This window comes from Staurois parvus, unplaced genomic scaffold, assembly GCF_062004578.1.
Source record: "Staurois parvus isolate SC_StPar_1 unplaced genomic scaffold, SC_StPar_1.0 ptg000157l, whole genome shotgun sequence".
Classification (NCBI taxonomy): domain Eukaryota; kingdom Metazoa; phylum Chordata; class Amphibia; order Anura; family Ranidae; genus Staurois; species Staurois parvus.
In genome coordinates this window covers 5962809-5985808 of record NW_028317953.1, presented here as the reverse complement: position 1 = coordinate 5985808, position 23000 = coordinate 5962809, and the positions used below count along the sequence as shown (strand labels likewise).

Sequence of the window (23000 nt, the reverse complement as noted above, 5' to 3'; positions counted from 1 at the left end):
GAACGTGCCTGAAACCAGGACATGCACAGTTGCTTCAGGGGAGACACATCTTACCGCTACACCCAAATCCTCTCCAAGAAAAGGTGAGTTGTAAAGAAAGCCGACGATCCCCGCAGGATGGATCGGATCTGCGGATTGAGAATAATGGATCGGAGTCCGATCCATTATGCTCAATCCGCAGATCCGATCCATTCTGCGGGGATCGTCGGAGGGGGTGTCACCAAGTGTTACCGCACCGGGTGTCACCAACCCTAGGGACGTCTCTGGTATCACTCAACCTTTCCTCCTAGATTGTAAGCTCTAAGAGCAGGGCCCTCTATTTCCTCTTGTACCAAATTGTATTGTAACAAATGTCTACCTTTATTTTGTAAAGTGCTGCGCAAACTGTTGGCGTTATATAAATCCTGTATATTAATAATAATAAGGGGACACGCTGATGGGGACCTTTGATATAAGGTGCACTCTGATAGGGATATTTGATATAAGGGGACACTCTGATGGGGACATTTAATATAAGGTGCACTCTGATAGAGTTATATGATATAAGGGGGCACTCTGATATGGACTGTTTAATTAAGGGGGCATTCTGATGAGGCAATTTATAAAAGGGGTACTGTGATGCAGACAATTGATGTAAGATGGCACTGTTTCTGATACAGACAGTTGATGTGGGGGGGGGGGGTACTGTAATAAGGACAGTCAATAAAAGGGGGCACTCTGATGGGGCCCTCAATGTAAAGCTGGGTATACACCTTGAGTTTTCTTTTTCGTTCAACCAGATGGTTGAAGGAAAAAACTCAGAATGCTGGTTTTCCAGCAGCACCGTTCAACAAAACCTGGTTAAAAGTTGTACACATGTACTGAGGTTTGGCCGGTTGTACATGTACTGAAATTTCTGCTTAACCAGACGATTTTCAATCCGTGTACATCCTGCTTAAAGCAGAACTTCACCCTAAGGGGAAAGTTCAACTTTATGCCCTTGTCCCACCCTCCTCTAACATTTTTGGCACATTATATTTTTATACTGATTTTTATATCTTTTTGGGGGGGTGCGGGTACCTAGTACTGGCAGCTGGAATCACCTGTTTGATTCCACCAGAAGTCCCCCACCCCCTTCCCTGACTGCAACCTCATGGGAGATGTCACAGGTCCCAGAAGGCTGCAGGACCATTCACAAAGGGGTTGCCATTGCGACCCCTGACACTAAACCAGTGGTTGGGGGGGATGAAACACATCTCAAAAATGGGGTTTTACCACCCCCAAACCACAAATGTAAATGAGCCCTTACTGTCCTGAACCCCCTATAAGGCTGCTTTCATACTGATGCGCAGCAGTTTACCCACACCAGAGGTAGCAGTGCTGTGCGCCTCCTTTGCCATAGACTTCTTTTATATCTTTCAGTTGTGGTGCACTTTCTAAAAGCACACCAAAGCTCCTGCATTCAGGGTATGAAAGCGTGTGCTTCCCTGGTTTGAGATCAACGACTTATAGTGGGACTGTGATAGTGCGGAAGGCAATATGACACTAACTGAAACTGGGTGGGAACTGACACCTCCAATTACACTAATACAGTGATAATACTATACACTGTCACTGTAATAATGACACTGGCTGAAAAGCGGTTAACAATTAGAGGCGATCAAAGGGTTAACTGTGTGCCTAACATGTGTAATGTGTGCTGCTTTTAGGCCACTTTCACACTGATCTGCAGAAAAAATGCATGTGTTTTATTGCATTTGTGGTGTTTTTTTTTACAGGACATGTGACTCAAAAACCACACCAAAAACACAACAGATGGGTGCGTTTTTGATGCGTTTTCCATTGATTTCAATGGGTAAGTGCTCTTTTTGGTGCAGTTTCTTTAGCACACCAATCCTGTAACAAAAATGCAGCAAGCAGGATTTTAAAAAAAACGCACCGGAAACATGACGGATCAGTTACTTATGAAAACCCGGTCACATGTTTTTATTCTGCTTTTTTTTAAAAGCAAAAGCAGAAAAAAATGGATCAGTGTGAAAGCAGCCTTACTAAGAGATGTGACTGTTTTTCCCAGGAAGAAAAAAAAACAGCCACATCTCTGCTCCGTGTACAGAGCCCTGTGTTGTTAGTGAGCACAGGGCTCTCTACTGTGACTCGCTAAACTGATCAGCAGGTCCAGGCCATAAATCATTGACCAGGACCTGCTGACCAACTTGTGCTGTACTGAATCACAGCACAGATGGGGCAGCGGGCATGCACTCCCTTACCTACCCAGATATGCTGGATCACGTGACGGGGACCTTGATGTAAAAAGGAACTCTGATAGAGAGACCAGATACAAGGGGGCCCAGGCTCTGTTCAATCATCCGGAACTACACTGCATCTGTGCAGAACAAACCAAAAGCACTATTTAATTCATTTTTAACATTTAAACAAACTCTCCCATCCATCCATGTAGGATTGCCACCTCAACCCGAACACATATTAATTACAAGGTTCTGAGGCTAATTTAATGCAGATAAGGAACTAAGTTTAATTACCACCTTAACCACTTGCCCTCCAGAGGATTTACTACCCTTCCTGACCAGGCCATTTTTTGCGATACGGCGCTGCATTAATTTAACTGACAATTGCGCGGTCATGCAACATTGTACATAAATGAAATTTATGTCATTTTATCCCTCACAAATAGAGCTTTCTTTCAGTTGTATTTGATCGCCTCTGCATGTTTTATTTTTTGCGCTATAAACAGAAAAAAAAAAAAAAGACAGTTTTGAAAAAAAAACTATTTTTGACTTTTTGCTATAAAACATATCCAATAAAATTTTTTTAAATAAAATTTCTTCATAAATTTAGGCCAAAATGTATTCTGCTACATGTCTTTGCTAAAAAAAATCCCAATACATGTAAATTAATTGGTTTACGTAAATAGCGTCTACAAATGGCAGAATATATACTGGAATTTTTATTTTTTACTAGTAATGGTGGCGATCAGCGATTTATTGCGGGACTGCAAACAAGATATACCTGTGCTCAAATCCCAATAACTAGTACATGCATTTATCAGGTGCTAAAGGGGTGTAACCACATACTAACACTAGAAATTCTGAAGGACCCTCTGCACACTGCTATGTATCCTTTTTTAACGCAGTTGGCCAGTAGCCCGACCTAAACCTTCTAGCTCTCACCCACTTTGTCTGTTCCCCTATATTGGCATTGTGTCCACAGAAGCATTTGTGTAGGCAGAGCAGAGTAGGACTGGCCATAGAGTGATTACATTCCTGCAGTTGGCCAGCTTAAACATGTATTGCAATACGTGTGAACTAAATATCCCTATTCTTTATTGCACAGTCTGCTGGAGGGGGTATATGCCAGTGTGCAGAGGGTCCTTCAGAATTTATTTTATTATTTTTATGAGGAGGTGAGCAAAACCTTGGACAGAAGGGTGGTGATAGACGTGGTATACTTGGATTCTGCAAAAGCGTTTGACACAGTTCCCCACACACGGCTAATGTGTAAGGTAAAGTCTACAGGTTTGGAAAAATCAGTTTGTAAATGGATAGAAAACTGGGTAAAAAGATCGTATTCAGAGAGTAGTGGTTAATGATTCATACTCTGAATGGTCTGGGGTCATCAGTGGTGTACCCCAGGGTTCAGTGTTGGGACCCTTACTTTTTAATATATTTATAAACGATATAGGGTCTGGGATTAAAAATCCCATTTCAGTCTTTGCAGATGACACCAAGCTGTGCAGTGGAATAATGTCCTTACAAGATGTCTCCAATTTACAAGCTGACCTCAATGCACTGTTTAATTGGGCAACTATGTGGCAAATGAGATTTAACGTTGATGAATGTAAAGCTATGCACTTGGGGGCTAAGAATATGCATGCATCATACATACTAGGGGGGGTACAACTGGGGGAATCAATGGTGGTGAAGGATCTGTGTAGATTCTGGTAGACCACAAGCTTAATAATGGCATGCAATGCCAAGCTGCAGTTTCTAAAGCGAGCAAAATTCTCTCTTGTATTAACCACTTCCAGACCGGACACTTTTACCCCCTTCCTGACCAGGGCAATTTTCAGCTTTTAGCGCTATCACACTTTGAATGACAATTGCGCGGTCATGCAACACTGTACCCAAATGAATTTTTTACCATTTTTTTGAGATAGATAAAGCTTTATTTTGGTGGTATTTATTCACCACTGGGATTTGTATTTTTTTTGCTATGTAAATGAAATGTCCAAAAAATTTGAAAAAAAGTGTTTTTTTAATAAAATTTTGCAAATAAATAATATTTCATCATAAATCTTAGCCAAAATTTATTCCGTTATCTTTTTAGTAAAAAAAAATCCAAATTAGTTTATAAGCAAAAATTATAATTTTTAAACATTTTTTTTTACATTTTTATTTTATTTTTTTATATTATTATTATTTTTTTTTTTTTTTACATACTGTCACCCTAGCAGTACAGTGTCACCATGGTGACACTGTACTACTTGTGAGGGGTGATGAAGGGGTGATGAAGAAATTCAGGGGTGACAACAAGTGTAAAATAAAAAAGAAGTTTTCCAAACATAGTTTTCCCCACATTATCTTGTATCCCTTCTAAACTTTCATTCAGGGTTTTACCATTTACTTGCCAGAGTTTCACAGAAGAAGTTCCATCCCTCCTTCCAGGATCAGATATATTTAATATGGACTGAGAGCACATTCCCCTTCCCTTGTGGGAAGTTTTCCCCAGTCTAAAACACCAATCGGGGAGTTGAGTGACTCCCCGAGTTGGAAAAGATATGGTGGCATTAGAAGTAATATTGGTCAAACCAATACTTACATTCCCTTTTATTAACAAAAATATTTTGACTGGAGCGGCCAGAAGAGGAATTTCATATGTGCTAGGATGTAACTTACTACATATCCAACATTTATCAGAACCTGACTTTTGAGCATAAGGATATTTAAACTGCATCATCAACATTTTTCCTGAAAAAGGATTGTTCTCTTCAAAACTTCTTTTTGACTTTCTTTCACTTTTGGTTATTTGGGTCTCATTTAAAACTAGTCCTTGACCACAGATACCTTTTATTAGGCCCAAGTCCTCAGGGTGATAAATACAGTTAGTTAGGATCCATACTGGCAGGAAAAAGAGCACAGTCAGTGTGCCCAATAGGACCCAGAGTTTCAAAGCACCATGAGGGGCAGTAAGGAATGTCATCTTCAGGGTCTTTCTCACCGACTTCACCCGCTCTTCGAGGATTTTCTACTTGTCCTTCACCTCCTTTTTCCGTTTCGTATTTCTCAGGTGTTTGGTTCACCTTCTTCACTCGACTAGCATGGATCCAGGACTGGGAATTCTCCACCAGAACAGCCGTTCTGGTAACCGCTATCACCGTAGTAGGTGGTCCAAAGGGGTAGCCTTGCTTCTTGTCTTTAGCGAGTTGGCGGACCACTACGACATCTCCCACTTGGAAAAGGTGTGTTGGTTCCTGAAAAAATAAAGGAGAGGTGCAAGCAACATTTCTTTCAATCTGATCTAAAGTTTGAATCAATTTTCTCACATATTCTTGTTGTACCAGGTCAAGGTCCCCTCTTTCTAACATAAGTGGCTGTCTAGCCCAAGGAGTGGGGAACGGTCTTCCCATTAATATTTCAAAAGGAGATAACCCTGTAGTCTTATTAGGTGTCATTCTTACCTCTGCTAGAATTGCAGGTAACATCTTCTTCCAGTGGGTATAGGTTCCTCCAGTGGCCTTCCTCAACTTATCCTTAATTGTCCTGTTCATTCTTTCTACTATACCCGAACTTTGAGGATGATAGGGAATATGAAACTTCCAATCTATCTTAAGTACTTTTACCAAATCTTGACATACCTTGGCCACAAAAGCTGGTCCGTTATCAGAATTTATCTGCAGCGGACATCCCCATCTGGGTATTATCTCCTGTGTAAGAATTCTGACTACAGTTTGTGCATCTTCTTTATTAGTGACAAATGCTTCCACCCATCTGCTGAACATATCCACCGTTACCAACAAAAACTCTTGCCTCTGTCCTGTTTTTGGCATGTGGGTAAAATCTATTTGTAAATGGGTGAAACGTGTAGTTGGGTACACTAGATGCTGGTGTTGTGATTTCTTTGGGTTCTGTGGATTGTTCCTTATACATGTAATGCACCTAGAAACATATTCTTTCACCAACCTAGATAAACCTGTAATGTAAAAATCCTGCAATAATGTTTCACATGTCGTTTTCCATCCTCTATGTCCTAGACCGTGGTACTGTGCAATGAACAATGGGGCACTTGACATGGGAATGCATGGTTTCCCCTCTAAGCACACTAGACCAGAAGCTGGATCTAGTTGTGCTCCAGAACCATTCCAGTCTGCTAAATCGATTTTTGTAGCAAATTTTTGTAAATCTGCATACATCTGGTCATGTGGGGTAGTTGTGACGCCTGAAGTGAGCATAGGCATCTGTTCACTGGCACCTGTTGTAATGCGGCTTCCTTTGCTACTTTATCTGCTAATGCATTTCCTTTGGCAATATGATCTCTGCGATTTGTATATGCCCTGCAATGTAGAATGGCTAATGTTTTTGGTAACTGTATGGCTTTGAGTAGATCAGATATCAAAGAAGAGTGAGATATGGTTTTGCCATCAGCAGCAATGAATCCTCTTCTCTCCCAAATGACCCCAAAATCATGTACAGCACCATGGGCGTACTTGGAGTCTGTGTAAATGTTGACATCCTGTCCTGCAAATAATTGACATGCTCTTGTAAGGGCAATCAGTTCGGCTGCTTGGGCTGACTGATATGGAATTGGCTTTGCCTCGAGTATTTTGTCAGGAAGTTGCACAATGCCGTATCCTGCATGGTAAATACTATCATTTGGCCTAGAACATGAGCCATCTACAAACACATCTGGGGCCCCATCAAGAGCCACAGCTGACATGTCGGACCTAGGGGAAGTGTCTTGCTGTATGTGGGTTATACAAATGTGTTCTGGTGCCACTTCATCCTGTTCCCCCTTTAGCCCCAGTAGGGCATTCAAAATTGGAGTAGGACCTGAATTTGCTGAAGAATATTTATTAATCAAGTTGGGATCAGATAGAAGAATCACTTCATATCCGCTCAACCTTTGTGCTGACATGTGTTTGTTCTGTCCCCACATGAAGGCGAATGAAGGTATAACTGATAATGGCTGTGTAACTTCCTACCTTCGTATCCAAGCAGTGGAGCAGCCTGGACCGGCAGATGTTCAGGTTAGATGGATCCAAACTTATACACAGGAATGAAATCGGCGTGGGTTTATTTGGTCCAAATACAGCGACAAACAGTGACACAATACTGTAAGGTAGTAGAGGTATTCATGCTGTCCTGTAATATCTTTCCTGAGGCTAACTGCTGGTCAAAAACTGATGCCTTCACAAGCCCAGGGTATTGAATGTCCTGTCACACAGCTATACAGCACATAAAAAATGGCTGCAGGAAGTGACCAGGACCAAGGCTTGCCTAAAACCACACCCAGAAGAGAAAACACTTACTAGCTATAACAAAGGCATGCAGCATGCAAATTCTGGCCAGCAGATGGCAGCAACAGATCAAGACATAGAAACAAACATGGTGAAATAAGAATTGGTAATACAATGCACAGTTAAATAACAAATATGAGGGGAACAGCACACTCCCCGTCTGAAATTCCATAAGGGATTTCACTATGACGAATGTCCATAAAATATAGAACAACCTGTAACAAAGAACATGTTAGAATGCAATAAACATAATAATATAGTAGATTCCGAGTTGGAATAGAGAAGATCCACAAAGTTCAAGTTCAGGAGAGTTCACCCAGCAGGAATGTTCTCGATGGGTAGTATCAAAATGAGTTCGTTAATTGGCCTTGCGAACATTTTAAGCTCACCCTTTTTGAAGATCTTCAACTCCACTTTACGGACCTTGCCATCCTTGCTAGGAAGAACCTTTGTAATTAGTCCCATAGGCCAGTCAGTCCGTACGGTTTGTTGCTCCTTCATCAACACGAGGTCACCTTCTTTTAGGTTTGGTTTGTGGTGTTGCCACTTTCTTCTTCCTTGAAGAATATTAAGATACTCCTTTCGCCACCTGTTCCAGAAGTAATCAGCTAGGTATTGTACACGTTTCCAGTGTTTTTGGTAGATATTCGCATGAGTAAATTCTCCACTAGGCATTAGCGTAATTTCAGTTTTTTGGGTAAGCAGGATAGCTGGAGTCAGCACGGCTGGTGTTTCAGGATCCATAGATACTGGCACGAGGGGTCTAGAATTGATGATGGCTGAAACTTCAGCGAGAAGGGTGACTAGAGTCTCATGTGTAAGTCTTGAAGAGTTTACATCCATCAACATAGAATTGAAGATGTTGCGTGAGATCCCAATCATTCTCTCCCAGGAGCCCCCCATGTGGGAACTATGAGGAGGATTGAAAATCCAGGTGCAACCCTTTTCCGCCAAGTGATCTTGAATGGATTTGGTGTCTATGTTCAGTTCTCTACAGGCTCCAATGAAGTTGCTTCCACGGTCAGACCTCAACTGTTTCACTGGTCCTCTGATTGCGAAGAACCGTCTTAAGGCATTAATAAGGCTGGATGTGTCCATGGATTCTATGACCTCTAAGTGAACGGCTCGCACACTCATGCAAGTAAATAGTACAGCCCAACGCTTACTGTTTGCGTGACCGCCATGGGTCCTGCGTGCGGACACCATCCATGGCCCGAAGACGTCTAGGCCAACGTAGGTGAAAGGCGGCTCTGTACATAGTCTGTCCGCAGGCAAATCAGCCATTTGTTGGTGTAGTTGTTTTCCTCTAGCTTTGCGACAGTAAACACAGTCATGCAATACTTGGGCCACACGTCTTTTCATACCTATAATCCAAAGGCCAGCAGACTGTAACTTGCCCTCAGTGATTTGCCTGCCCTGGTGTTCAGTCTTTTTGTGGTAGTGTCGGATCAGCAAGACGGTGATATGGTGTTTGCTGGGAATGATGAGAGGATTTTGTTCTGCAACTCCTAGGTGGGCTGGATTCAAACGACCACCTACTCTGAGCAAGCCAAAACTGTCAATAACTGGATTTAAGTTGGCAAGAGGGCTTTTTATTGGAATCTGCTGTTTGTTATACAAGCACTTCCATTCTACATTGAATTCCCCTTGTTGGACGGGACGTATTATGAGGGACTCACTATGAGAGATGTTCTCCGCAGAGAAGGGTTTATGGCAGACGTGCCAACCGTGACAATCCTTATCTTTGTGAGTATTGTGGTAACATTTCGCAATGTGCACTAACCTTGCGATAGTCCTGACGAGTCTCATCCAACTGCAGAAACGTTCAAAGCGCTGGCAACCGAGGCTGGAGGTTTGCTTTGTTCCAGTGACCAATACACTGACTTCAGCGCGGATTTCTGGATCATTATCCGGATCCTGGATGCTGAAAACTTCCTGTACACATTCGTCCGCCTGTCTTAGCAGAAACTCCGGACCTGTAAGCCAAGTAGAGTTAGTAAAGGAACCTACAGACATAGGTCTAGTGGCATGATATACTCCGAATGAAGGCAAGTACCAGCACTTGTCGTTCTTCCTTAAGGATGGAGCTGGTTCTGCATGGTTGTTATGGAATATTTTATCCATAAAGGCAACGATGTGTTCTCTCATTTCAGGCTTGCTGTTCATGGTACGCTGAAGAGAGGTAAATCTAGACAGAGCTTGTTCCCGGTTGTTCGGGAGTCTTACCCTGGTAGATCGGAAGGGTAATGGAGAAACCCAGTGATTGGTTTCGTCTTTAAAGAACTCACTGTCCATTATATCGACAAATTCTCTGTCCTCTACTGACAAGGCTACTTTATCGTCGTCCTTGGTTGTATGAAAGACTGATCTCCCCAAGTTGTCGGCAAAGAGGGGGTTAATGACGTCAGGTAGTTGTACGAGGCTTGGAGACTTCTCTCTCACCTCATAGTGATGAGGACACGGCTTAATGCAAGTTGTGCGTCCATCTGCACGCACGTACGTTTTGAAGGAGTTGATTTTTGGTTGATTTAAGCATACATTTCCTATGATTACCCATCCCAAGTCCAGTCTCTGGGCATATGGCGCATAGTCAGGACCATTACACTGTTGACGCACCATGTGTACCCTTAGATTGTCTCTGCCGAGCAGGAGTAGAATTTCGGCGTTGATGTCCATAGGTGGGATAACGTTGGCTAGGTGCCTTAGGTGAGGCTGGTGAAATGCAGCTTCTGGGGTAGGAATCTCATCTCTATGGTTGGGTATTTGATCACATTCGATCAGCGTCGGTAAGGATATTTCCGTATCCCCACTGACAGGAGAAGCGATGAATCCTTGTGCTCTTCTGCCGCTAGTCTCTATGCGGCCCGAGCAGGTGTTTAAGGTATAGGGTTCGGATGGTCCCTTTATTCCAAAGGCTTCAAAGAATTTAGGACCTGCTAGGGACCGGTTGCTTTGGTCGTCAATGATGGCATACATTTTTACTGCCTTTTCTGGTAGTCCCTCTGGGTAGACCTTGATTAGGCATATTCGGGCACAACATTTCTCGCACTGGCCCTCCCCACATACATCCAAGCATGAGCAGGAAACAGCAGTCGCTGCATTAGCGTAATTTTGGGGCTCCCCGCCATGACTTGGAGCAGGACTGGTGGTGACGGCAGTGAGTGAATCTCTGGAGAGTGGGATTGGGTGCATAGCTGAGGCATGTCTTTCACTATGACACTCCTCACACTTGATGACAGATTTACAGTCCTTAGCCATGTGCTCCAATGAAGCGCAGCATCTGAAACATACCCCGAGCTCGGTGAGGATTTTCTTGCGCTCCTGTATGGTTTTGGATCTAAACCCTTTACATTTGTTCAGAGAGTGGTTTTTTATGAATGGGACATTCACGATTGAAGGTCTTATCTCCTGATGAGGTGGTGTACTGTTTACCCGTGGGTACTGCAGGAGATGGTAGGTTAGTCTTTCTAACACTCACGCTGCTCTTGAAGTCTCTGTGTTTATGCATGACGCTTTCATACCTTAGTGATGATGTCGCTGAAGCTGTAGTGTTGAACTCCAGGAAGTCGAGGCTGGGGTCATTCCTCATCTGGGACTGTTCATCGATAAACTTACAGAAGTGAATAAATGGGGGAAAGGTGATGTCATGCTCTCTTTTGTACCTTGAGACTGATGCCGCCCACTTTTCTTGTAGACTGTATGGTAGCTTCACGACAATTGGGTTCACTCCATGAGCTGTATCCAGGTAGCACAGCCCGGACAGACGAGGGTCACCCTTGGCAAGCTCCAGTTCCATGAGCAGATCACTTAAATCCTGAAGCTTCTGGACATCCTTGAGATTGATCCTTGGAACGTTCTGCAGTCTCTTGAATAGGGCCTTCTCTATTGCTTCTGCACTGCCGAAGGTACGTTCGAGTCTCTGCCAGGCGGCAGCTAGACCTGCTTCTGCTTGTCCCACGTAGACAGTTCTGAGGCTTTTGACACGATTTGTGGAGCCTGGGCCCAGCCATTTGATCAAGAGGTCAAACTCCTGCTCTGCGGTTAGGTTGAGGTTAGCGATGGCGGCCTTGAAGGTTGCCTTCCAAGCTCTGTAGCTCTCTGCACGGTCATCAAATTTTGAGAGACTGGTGTTGATTAGCTCTCTGCTCACCATAAACCTGGCAAACTCAGACATATCTGATTTCTCACTGCTTGTTGCCATGACGACTTGTGATGCCCCTGGGGCGTATGGGCTGCCTGGCGTGAAAGGGCGAGATGCTTCCGGGTAGAATGATGTAGCTGCAGGGTTAAGCTTTCGTTTAGCCTCTGTGGATTGTGATGACTGCTGCTTGAGCTGTGGAGGTAGGCCAGAAAACGCCTGATAGCGATCTTGCTGTAACAACCGTCCTTGAGAGGGCACATCCGGGTAATGGTTATTAGGTTGCTCGGGTGCTGTGGGTGGCACTGGTACCGCAGGTAGAGCTGACTTGGAGGTTTCAGTGTTGTCGGCTTGGACGGTACTGCAAACTGGGGGTGGCGCAGATACCTGATTCAGTACATAGTCACTGGTGCGATCAACTGGATCATCTATCTCCGGTGGTAGCGAGCAGACTGGATCGAGACCTTGGCTCAATGCTTGCTCAAGTAGTCTTACATTAGCTAACGCAATTTCCTCCTGCATCTCTGATTCGAAAATCTTTATTCGAGCCTCTGCTTCCACTTCTGCCTTCTTGGCCTCTGCCTCTGCCCTTGCAAGACCTTCTTTTTCTGTGAAGGAGCGTCTCGCTTTGGATTGCTCTGCGTTTATGCGGGCCTCTAGTAATCTGTCGCTCAAGGCTGAGCTTCTTGAGCACGATGATTTGTATGACCGAGAGGAATGTTTAGATGAATTTGATCTGTGTGATCTAGTTTCTTGCAAATGCGAGATACGGAGTTCCGCTTTACCTTTAACATCCAGCACCATGACGTCTCTTTGTCTGGCTATTGATTCTGCCTTGCTCAGTTCTGATAGGGCTTCATTGATATTAGAGTCTTTTAGAAAGGTTATATACCTTGTGGACAGTCTCTTGTATCTTTCTTGAGCTGTGTCCAGCCGCCCGACGGCAACTTGTAAGCTTGTGGCATCACCTGAGGAGAATTTAAGTCCGGACATGAGGGAGGAAACTCGTTCCCATTGCTCCTCCAGGTTATCACATAGCTCATCTTTCGTGGTGTGATAATTTTCAATGACCTTTACTGTCGGTTTGAGAGAGCGTCTTGGTCGCACGACTTGTTCTGCTGGAAGTGTGGATTCTGTTCCCTGCCCTTCATGATGATCAGCATCAGGTTGCATTTGCTTTAGTTCATCACTGGGGAACTGTGCAAAGTCCTTTTCGGCCATTTTGACTTAAGGTGCGCTGTCCCTTTAAGAAAATGAAGTTTTGAATTGGGCGCTGAAAATCGCAGCACGGCTCCGATAGGGCACTTTGATAAAATTTCTAAGATGTTTAGAGTGAATTGCGGGGTTTTGGCGCGGCCACAACAATGTAAGGAGCGTGCATAAACAGTACTTCTGTTATGCGAGCAAAAGTTAATATAGGACTTTAGGAATGGCTTGGCGAGTTGTGGAGGACTTCCAGGCGAGACTATAGATACTGCGTATGCGCAGTGCTTCCGCATAGGCTTGTGGAACGTGCACTGTAGCGGGGCAGATTTGCTGCAAATGGGCCTGTTGCTAGGGAGATTCCTGAGTGTGGTACTGGACTCTGAGGGAATCTGTAGCGGGGTATGGACTTTAAGGCAGTTTTTGACTGTTCTGTCCCCACATGAAGGCGAATGAAGGTATAACTGATAATGGTTGTGTAACTTCCTACCTTCGTATCCAAGCAGTGGAGCAGACCGGACCGGCAGATGTTCAGGTTAGATGGATCCAAACGTATACACAGGAATGAAATCAGCGTGGGTTTATTTGGTCCAAATACAGCGACAAACAGTGATACAATACTGTAAGGTAGTAGAGGTATTCATGCTGTCCTGTAATATCTTTCCTGAGGCTAACTGCTGGTCAAAAACTGATGCCTTCACAAGCCCAGGGTATTGAATGTCCTGTCACACAGCTATACAGCGCATAAAAAATGGCTGCAGGAAGTGACCAGGACCAAGGCTTGCCTAAAACCACACCCAGAAGAGAAAACACTTACTAGCTATAACAAAGGCATGCAGCATGCAAATTCTGGCCAGCAGATGGCAGCAACAGATCAAGACATAGAAACAAACATGGTGAAATAAGAATTGGTAATACAATGCACAGTTAAATAACAAATATGAGGGGAACAGCACAGTGTTGAGTGTGTATGTTTTTCAGTAGTAAGGACACTTGGTGTGTGGTGTGTAGGGTAGTTTCATGTCCCAATGTGAAAGAAATAGCCATCCCCACCAGAATCGCGCACGATGCAACAGCTCTCAGACAAGCAGGCATGCCCTGAACCTGAGTTGGCACTACTTTGGAAAAAAAAGCTACAGGGCGGAGCTTGCCTCCATGTTCCTGAGCCAGGACCCCCGCCATGGTTGTACAATTTTCCCTAGCATACAGATGAAACATTTTCTTATAGTCAGGTAGTCCAAGACCAGGGACCGTTACCATAGCATTCTTCAGGTACACAAAGGCATCAACCATTTCATTTGACCATGTGAGAATGTCAGGTGATTCTGAAAGTGTGGCAGACCTCAGAGTGTGATCATAGAATGAACAATCAGGTATCCATTGGCGGCAGTAACCAATCATACCAAGAAAAGTTAGCATGTCCTTTTTTGTTTGTGGGCGGGGCAGACCCACGAGAGCCGCAGCTCTTTTGTGACTGACATTCCTCTCACCATGACTTAGAATAAAACCAAGGTATTAAACCTGTTTTTGGCACCATTGCAATTTCTTTTTAGATGCTTTGTGACCATTCCCTGACAACCATTCTAACAGAGACCAACTATCCTCCTGACTGGCCTCCTGACTTGAACTACAAATCAATAGGTCATCCACATATATGAGGACCGAACCATTGGGAGGGGTCCAGGACCTCAGTGTGGTCTGGAGAGGGCAAGTGAGTAGACTGCAGGCGAATCTACATAGCCCTGGGGCAATCTACACCAGGTCATCTGGCGGTTACGGAACGTAAATGCAAATAGCGCCCTCATCTGGTGGTCCACAGGAACCGAAAAAAATGCATTTGTTAAATCAATCACTGTAAAATATTCTGCATCGGACGGAATGGAGGTAAGGAGTGATGGCACATCAGGCACTATTGGGGCTAATGGAACCACCAAATTATTTATGGCCCTCAGATCTTGTACAAACCTGTAAGAGCCATCCGGCTTCTTAACAGAATTGATAGGTGTGTTGTAAGGAGAAACAGTTTCTTCTAAAATACCTGTCTCTCAAAATCTTTCCACTAGAGGAGCAATCCCTTCCTCCTTCTCTGGCGACAATTTGTATTGCCTCTGTTTGTAGGGCAATGCCCCTTCCTTGAGTGTGACTGTGTATGGTGTACATGAAATTAATCCTACATCCATAGAATTTGTGGCCCAAACTGGATGTGTATCAGGAGGGGGTGTAATGTGTGAGGGATGACTCTCATCATTGAAATAGGTGGGTATAATGGGTACTTTGGAGGATCTGGCAACAATACCTCCTTCTGATGTTACTCTCAGAGAAATCCCTAAAATTCCCATAAGATCTCTTCCCAACAAATTTACAGGGCAATTTGGAATGATTCTGAAACTGTGACAAGTGATGGCCTCATCCCATGTGAGGGCTGAAACGGGCAAGGGGGGAGTTTTGAGGGTTTTTGTTAGTATCCCATTTATTCCCATAGAAGGTTCAGCATTTGTAGTTTCTCCATGATACATTTCCTCACTCAGACTGCTACATGTCGCGCCTGAGTCGATTAAAAATGGAACTTCAGCGCCCCCTACTTGTAAAGAAATGAGGGGCTGCTGCCTGTATGATGAAGAAACCAAGGGAAATGCCGGGACACCACCTTCCGGGCATCCCTATTGTCTCTGGTTCTGCTGTGGCCCCCACTGAATTGGATATTTAATATCTTGGGGTTGTGCCTGTGACTGTGGTGTTTGGGGGGTGGTGGTGGCATTAGGTGGTTGGTATCTCTGTTTGTGCTGTTGTGGCTGTCCCTGGGAGGAGGAAGGTTCATATGGACAGTTATATCTCCAGTGATCCTGTCCTCCACAGTTAAAACATCCAGTTCTTCCAGGGATTTGGCGGGGTTCAGAGTTACTTCTTCCCCTGCCAAATCCCCCCTTACCTCTGCCTCTATACCACCCTCTTCCTCTTTGTCCTTGCCCTTGATTTCCCTGTTGTGAGTCACTTTGGAAATTACTACTATTAACCTTCTCTTTTCTTACAATATCTAAACATCCCGCTGCCTCCTTCTCGTGAAAAGAGGTCTGAAACTCAACAACAGTTTTAGTTGCCCAGTCAGAGACCTGCTGCTTCACGGCTAATCCTGCTTCTGGCCTAAGACCTGTTATGAATGTCTGAATCATCAATGGACTTAACTCTCCAGTTAGAGCCAGTCCTGCTTCTTGTGTTCAGACATCCTTGAACCTTTTCCAAAATTCTAATATAGTTTCTCCTACCTTCTGTTTACATGCTGTAGCAATAGGGAGGGAAGCCTTATTCTTGAAAACCCTTTTTAATTCTGTGTCAAGCTCCTCTCACATAGTTTCTCTCCCTTCTGTGGTATTTAGTTTATAGGCAGTAGCCTGTGTATTACTTGGTTCTATGTGACTAATGCTTTTTACATTTATCCAATCCCAAGCTGGATTATTTCCCAGAATACCATCAATGATCAATCTCATATCTTCCTGTGTGTAATTTCTTCCTAAACATGCCTTTTTTAAATAAGCAAGAGTACCTCCAGGAGATACTGTAGGCTTGGGACAATGTTTAACAATCTTATTAATATCTTCTAATTCTATGGGTTTTTTTAGAATTAGTTCTCCTGCTGTGAGAAAAGGTAGTGTCAATATAGCCAACTCCTTTCCTCCTACGGCCCCCTCATCTTTTCTTTTTCCCTCTAGTTTCTTATCCATGGATCTAAGCTGCATTCTAAATTCCTCCACATATCTGCCCTTTCTATGACTGGTGTCACTTCTTCTCCATTGACCCTCTTTTTTCTGTAATTTTATTATATTTACCTGTCCCTGTCCTTCGTATTCCAACTCTCCTTCGTTGTCATTATTTTCCGTAAGGATGCCTTGAACTTGGCTACCCTCTTCTGGTGATTTTATACTAATAATCTGTTTGGGTCTAGTGGAGGGGCCTGGCTGTATTGGTTGTAGATCTGGGACGGGAAGTGGCGCAGGGACAGGGGCAGGGACTGGAGGGGCATTAGGCTGGGGAGTAATCATCTCCAAACTAATCAAAAAATCATCAGCAGCATTTTTAAAACCACTTAATGAAGGATATATATTATACGGAGGAGGTGGGATTGGTGTCTGAACTGTTTTCAGTCCAATCTTGGGTCTGCATGTCTTTTCAGATTGATGCTTTTCCTGGCATATTTTTAATGTATCCAATTTCAACTTCCTCTTTTGTTTTAAAGAGAAAAACAAATTGAACTTTCCCTTGCTATTATCAACCCAATACGGTGACCATTTTAACCAGTTTTCTCCCCCTTTCTTCATATAAACTTGGTCCCATTGTGGGTCCCCCTCATACCAAGGAAAGGCTTGTTTGTCCCCCAAACATAATCCCTTAACCATGTCTGTATGAAAAGGATCATTTGCCCCCTTTCTTGGGAATGGGTCTGTACTCCCCATAGCTTCTGTCCAGCCTGCCATACAATCCACCCAGGGATTTATTAAATAATAGTCCGTTCCACAAACTCTAGCAACATAATCCTTACAATTTTCTCCCTTTTCTGGGTGACCTGGTGGGTAACTACCTCCTTGACCCATATTCAGACAGTGGATAAGACAATTTTACCTTCAAATCTTATTTTGTTCCACACAACAAATTATCTTATACTTCTACGCAACAGAAAAAAAAAGCAAAAGACAGATAAACCAGAATCTGCTCCACAGACTTATTAACCTCTTGATAACTTCCCAAAAGTTATCTCTTCACTGTTTTACCAAAAAACAGTGTGTTCTACCAGAGAACAATCTGTGTTTACCAAAAACACCTTTTTTATAGTGCACTATTTTGTAACTCTACCAAAGAGTTAAATCTGCTTACCAAAAGCAGCTACAGGTTATCACGGGTCTATATAGACAATACAGAATGATTCAAGACTTTCCCTCAACACAGGGCAAGAAAGAGCTTTAAGTCATAAAAAGACAAAAGGTTTACTTACCAAGTGAGGTGGGTGGTCATCCCGGGCTGCGCCCCCAGCTGAAAGGAATGATTTTCTTTTCCCCTCAGAGACCCCCGGTCTGTGGAGAGATTCCTAGTTTATCAGCAGAATTCTGGGAACACCCCTTGAACACGGGAATAACGGCAGTTTATGTTCAGAGATGTTCAAAGTTTATATAGACTACAGATAATAATAAGGGAGGGGGGAGCGAGTTTCAAAACTGTAACTTGTAACTTTCCATCATGAGCTAACTACATAAAACATAACATATACATTTCTTGGTACAAATTGTTTTGGCTAACTTTCTGGAAAACAGCCAAAGACATTGTCAGGGTCATGTTAGCTTCTGTTGATACATCCTTGAACAACCAAAAACAGTTTCATTAAACTTCTAATATATCTGCAAAAAGCTAACTTAATACTTAAAATGGCGTACATAATACAAAATGGAGGTTATCTAGATCCTTTCACTTTTTTCCCTACAAAATGAGTTTTCTGTTGGTGGTATTTGATCGCCTGTGCGTTTTTTATTTTTTGCGCCACAAAAAAAAAGTCTGACGATTTTGAGAAAAAAAATTTTTTTTTACTTTTTGCTATTAACCACTTGATCACTTATACCCCCTTCCTGCCCAGGCCAATTTTCAGCTTTCAGTATTGTCGCACTTTGAATGACAATTGCGCAGTCATGCAACACTGTACCCATATGAAATTTGTATCATTTTTTCTAACAAATAGAGCTTTCTTTTGGTGGTATTTACTCGCTGCTGAGTGGTTTATTTTTTGCGCTATAAACAAAAAAAAGAGCAAAAATTTTGAAAAAAAAGTTTCTTTGTTTCTATTATAAAATTTTGCAAACAGGCAATTTTTCTCCTTCACTGATGTGCGTTGATGAGGCTGCACTGATGGGCACGTATGGTAGCACTGATGGGAACTGATGAGCTGACACTGATATGCAACAATCATGGGCGGCACTGCTGGACACGGACTGACAGCACTGCTGGGCACTGATGGGTGGCACTGCTGGGCAGCACTGATGGGGGGCACTGCTAGGCACAGGTGGGTAGCACTGATGGGCACTAATGGGCACAGGTGGGTAGCACTGATGGGCACTTGTGGGCAGCACTGATGGGTGGCACTGATCAATGGGGTATTGATCATCAGTGCCCTGATGATCGGTGCTCATCCGTCCTCTGCCAATTGTGGGCTGTGACAGCGTGAGGAAAGTGCAGCCAATAACCGGTAACTGCATTTACCAGTGATCTACTGTGTCATTGGACATGGCTGATCATGTGGTAAAAGGCCGCTGTGATTGGCCTTTTACCACATCACATGATCAGCTGTATCCGTAGGACACAGCAATCACGGAGATCGCCGGGTGGCGAGCCAGAGGGCGTTGTCGCAAACGTGCGCATCAGAGATGGACGCGGTTCAATCATTTTGGCTTCAACCTCCATCTTGGCGGAGGAATTGACCCTCCTGATATATGTTATTCCCTCATTCTCTTTCCCCCCTCCCTTCCTGAGAGGCACAGTGACAGATGTGTGTGTGTTAAAAGTGTCACAGGCCAGATCCCAGCAGGGAGCCACGTGGTGCATCACTGCCTGGAGAACATGTGTAATTTCACACCTCGTGAAAAGATAACAGAGCCTTCCCAGGAGTTGAAAGGGACTCTGAGCTAATAAACTTAACTCAGCATAGGTGACAGAATTAGATGAACACTTCTCGAATCAATTTTTCCCCTATGTTTCATATCTTGGAATATGCGAGACTTCCATTAAAACCAGACATCCCGTCAGATGGGCTAGGAGCAGGCGAACCATTTGATGGGTCATTCGAATTATCTCGGACCATCAGGGGAGCCAAACATAGAACTCGCGAACCGTGACACATATAATTTCATAATTCATATCTAAATAATCCTCAGGATTATCTGCATAATAAAATACCTGCAGATGGACTGTAGCTTGTGCAGCTGGGAAGTTATGAACCAGAATATGAATTATGAAAGATGTGGGCTCCAGTTTAGGGTTCCGCCCGGGCTCATGTACACTGCAGCTGATAAATTCACGTTTAGGAACTGTTCAGCGGTTTTTTCAGCAGCACTTGAACTCAGCCTAATGTTTTCCTATGTGTCCATGTACACATCTTCATCTGCAGTCATTTGAGTTTACAGTCGTTTTTTTGAACGCAGAAAACTTGCATTCAGCAGTCAATTTGATCAGCGTTTAAAACGCAAAGCGTGGCAAATCACGTTTATAAGCGTTTGCAATTTTTTTTTAACTCTTCCAGTTCCCGATGCTGTCCAGAGCCTTCTTTCATCATGAAAATGCATGCAAAGCGTTTTCAAAGTACTCAAATTGACAAAACACTGAACACAGGATGTTCCTACCAAGCTTGTCACACATTGTAATGACCAATTCACACCTCAGACCTCTCCCACCCTTGGAAACAAAAGATATATTAATGACCATTCACACCTCAAATTCCTCATGAGGACCCCGTCAGGTGACCTTAATGACTCACTCCACCAGACACCTTTCCCACCCTTGGAAACAAAAGAAATGTTAATGAGCAACTCACACCTAAGCTAATGTCAACACATACTTCTGTGTCTGCTTCTACTCTCTGTATTTCTCTAAAACAGTCTGAAATAGTTAATAATTTACCACTTTTCAGTGCATTCTGGGCATTTGGGAGGTTCTCTTGTGCTTATCTTTAAAAAACGCTTCTAAACGCAAACGCGGCTAAACAGACTTTTTTACCAATGTTTTCCAGCAGTTTCCATCGTTCAGAAGTGTCCCGTGTACATGGGCCCTTAGTGAGGGCAGATGAATTTACTTCCTGGAATCAGCTATCTGCCTTAAAAAACCCCTCCTCCCCTCCTGAAGACTCGGGGGATGTATGACATCATTTACCTAGGCCAGGGTTTCTCAGCCAAGGTTCTTCCAGAGGTTGCTAGGGGGTTCCTTGAGCAACAAGGAATATCCGCCTCTCAGATAGGTTCCCACTGACACCACTGATCTTTTTAGCTATGTATAAGGGGGTAATTCTTCTCAATGACAAGGGTAAGGAGCATTCTTCACTGACCATCAGCCTAATGTATCATGAGCTGTAGACAATCATTTTTAGCAGGGGTGCCCCAAGATCAAAAAGGGTTCCTCTGTGTTGAAAAGGTTGAGAAAGGCTGGCCTAGGCACATAAACCAGGAAGTAATTGAAGAAATGTAAAAAAAAAAAAAGTTTAAAACAAGTAAATATTCTATACATTCCGATCTATTTACTAATGCTAGCATGACAAGGATTGAACATAGTGCTGAGTGACGTTCCGCGTTCCCTGCCTGGCAGACGTTGTAACTGCTGGTACAGCAACGAACTGGGAACACCGTTTCCTGGCATCTCTGTCACACTGGTGACATCATACTGCACAACTCCCCCCCCCCAATCCTGCTCGGAGGACCCCGTACTCCTCACAGGTCACCTTCTAATCAGCGTGTTGGGCTGCCAGGGCTAGCCAGAGAAGGGAGGGATTGTTTGTTCTGCACATGTCCCGCCTCTTAGCCAATGGCGTGCACCATGCCGCCTGTAACCCCACCCCTTTACCGTGCTGCCACATGACTCGTGCCGGGTATTGGTAGAGCGGTAAGAAATAGCGGCCGGTTCCTGCGCTGCGTGTCCGTGCAGAGCGGACAGGACAGCTCAGGACTCGGAAGAGGTAAGTACTTACCGGAGAGTGAGTGTGAGCCTGTGTCCGATGACACTCACCTGCATCTCTGTTGCTAGCCGGCTGTATGTAACTAAAGTGCTCAGGGTTTTCCCGTTTGCTGTATGAGAGACACCCAGTGACAGGATTGGGCTTCTGTTCCTCCCTGGGCTGACACCTTCATCCACTCTCCCGGTCCTGGAGGATTCATCTGTTGTCAGGAGTTGTCAACTTGTATCTTGGCTCTTGTATCCTCATTGGCTGAGATATTTGGAGGTCTTGGCCCTTGTATTCTCATTGGCTGCGATATTTGGAGGAGGGGGCTCATTCACACCAATCAACCTCATTGCAGTGCCATGTCTTGCTGCGCTCTGTCCAACTTGTTTATATGCATTAGGCTTCATTCACACAGGCTATCCAATCAGATGTGACTGTCAGTTTTTCAGAAGAACCTGATTGGATGGTCCATGTATCCCTATAGACAGGCATGTGTAAATGGACTTGCCTGTTTACACCCACCTACCTCCAATCTGATCCAGTGCGCTAAAAAAATTGGAAAGGGATCTGTTCTCTTCCATTTAGATGGATTGGTTGGGAGGGTAGTCAGATGTAAACAGACAGCGGAGTCCTTTTACACCCGGCGCCCATAGAGCAGAGTGCGCTGTGTCCGCTCATCAGAAACTGAGCACACACATCTGTCATCTGGCCGCTCTGATCAGCAGGAGATGTGTAATCAGATCCCCTGCTAATCGGGACAAAGTCTGCACCCTCTGAAAGGGCCCTTAGGTTTCAGTCTGATAGTAAAACAAACAAATGCATTTACAAGTTTTTATTTACAAACATGAATGGAGCTGCATTGTTTACACAGATGTATAAACGTGAACTGAGTGCAGATCCATAAGGCTCCTTTCACAAAGGCTGATTCCACCAGCTCAACGGACGGGGGGGGGGGGGGTCTGTCCACGGATCCCCACTGAGCAGGTGGATGACAGGTCCATGTCTGCTTATGCAGAGCCGCCACAGCCCACTTTCCTCTAAGGGCAATTGTATGTAAATAGATTGCCTGGCTGTTTACATCTGAATGCCCTCCGAGCCACTAGACAGATGGGGGACAGATCTCCATCCATCTGTTTTTATCAGATGCAGGCAGGTGTAAGTGAACACATGTCCGTTTACATCTGCTCCTCCATAGAGAGCAATGGATGGTCTGATTGGGTCTGCCTGAAAAACAGACAGGCGGACTCGATTCCTCCGCCCGTGTGAAAAGGGCCTAACACAAAATCCAAAAAATCTTGTGCTAGAAAAGTATATGTGTAATAAGATCAATACAACGTTCACACCCATGTGGATGTAGCGATAAGGTATGTTCACTTAGGTGGAATGGCTTAACCCCTCCTCTGGATGCAGCATACAAACTGACTAGTTGGCTATCACCAGAATTCCCACAGACACACTGTCCATGACTG

At 44.0% G+C, this 23000-nt stretch overlaps 1 protein-coding gene across 6 annotated transcripts; it reads right to left on the bottom strand.

The window, feature by feature from the left end:
• Window positions 1-4232: 4232 nt before the first annotated feature.
• Window positions 4233-21832, bottom strand: LOC149463193 (uncharacterized). Of its 6 annotated transcripts, none has more exons than XR_016312505.1 (4): window positions 21597-21832; window positions 20313-20380; window positions 17836-17959; window positions 4233-5467 (listed from the first exon to the last, which is right to left on the bottom strand). XR_016312505.1 is itself a non-coding variant. In XM_089675706.1 (4 exons), the coding sequence occupies exons 1-4, from the start codon at window positions 21600-21602 to the stop codon at window positions 5099-5101; spliced, it is 522 nt and encodes a 173-aa protein (XP_089531832.1). In that variant the 5' UTR covers window positions 21603-21832; the 3' UTR covers window positions 4233-5098. The 6 variants fall into 6 exon arrangements, 2 of the variants coding, with proteins under 2 accessions (XP_089531832.1, XP_089531833.1); XR_016312504.1 differs by lacking the exon at window positions 21597-21832 and adding an exon at window positions 21313-21455; XM_089675706.1 differs by having other exon boundaries at window positions 17836-17914.
• Between the last annotated feature and the right edge of the window lie 1168 nt (window positions 21833-23000).

Coding starts and splice junctions, on each gene's coding strand:
- LOC149463193 (XM_089675706.1), bottom strand. Junction 17,915..20,312: donor GTCCTCATGAGGAATTTGAG/GTGTGAATGGTC, acceptor ATCTCTCCACAG/ACCGGGGGTCTCTGAGGGGA. Junction 5,468..17,835: donor ATGACCACCCACCTCACTTG/GTAAGTAAACCT, acceptor TTATTTTTTCAG/GAACCAACACACCTTTTCCA.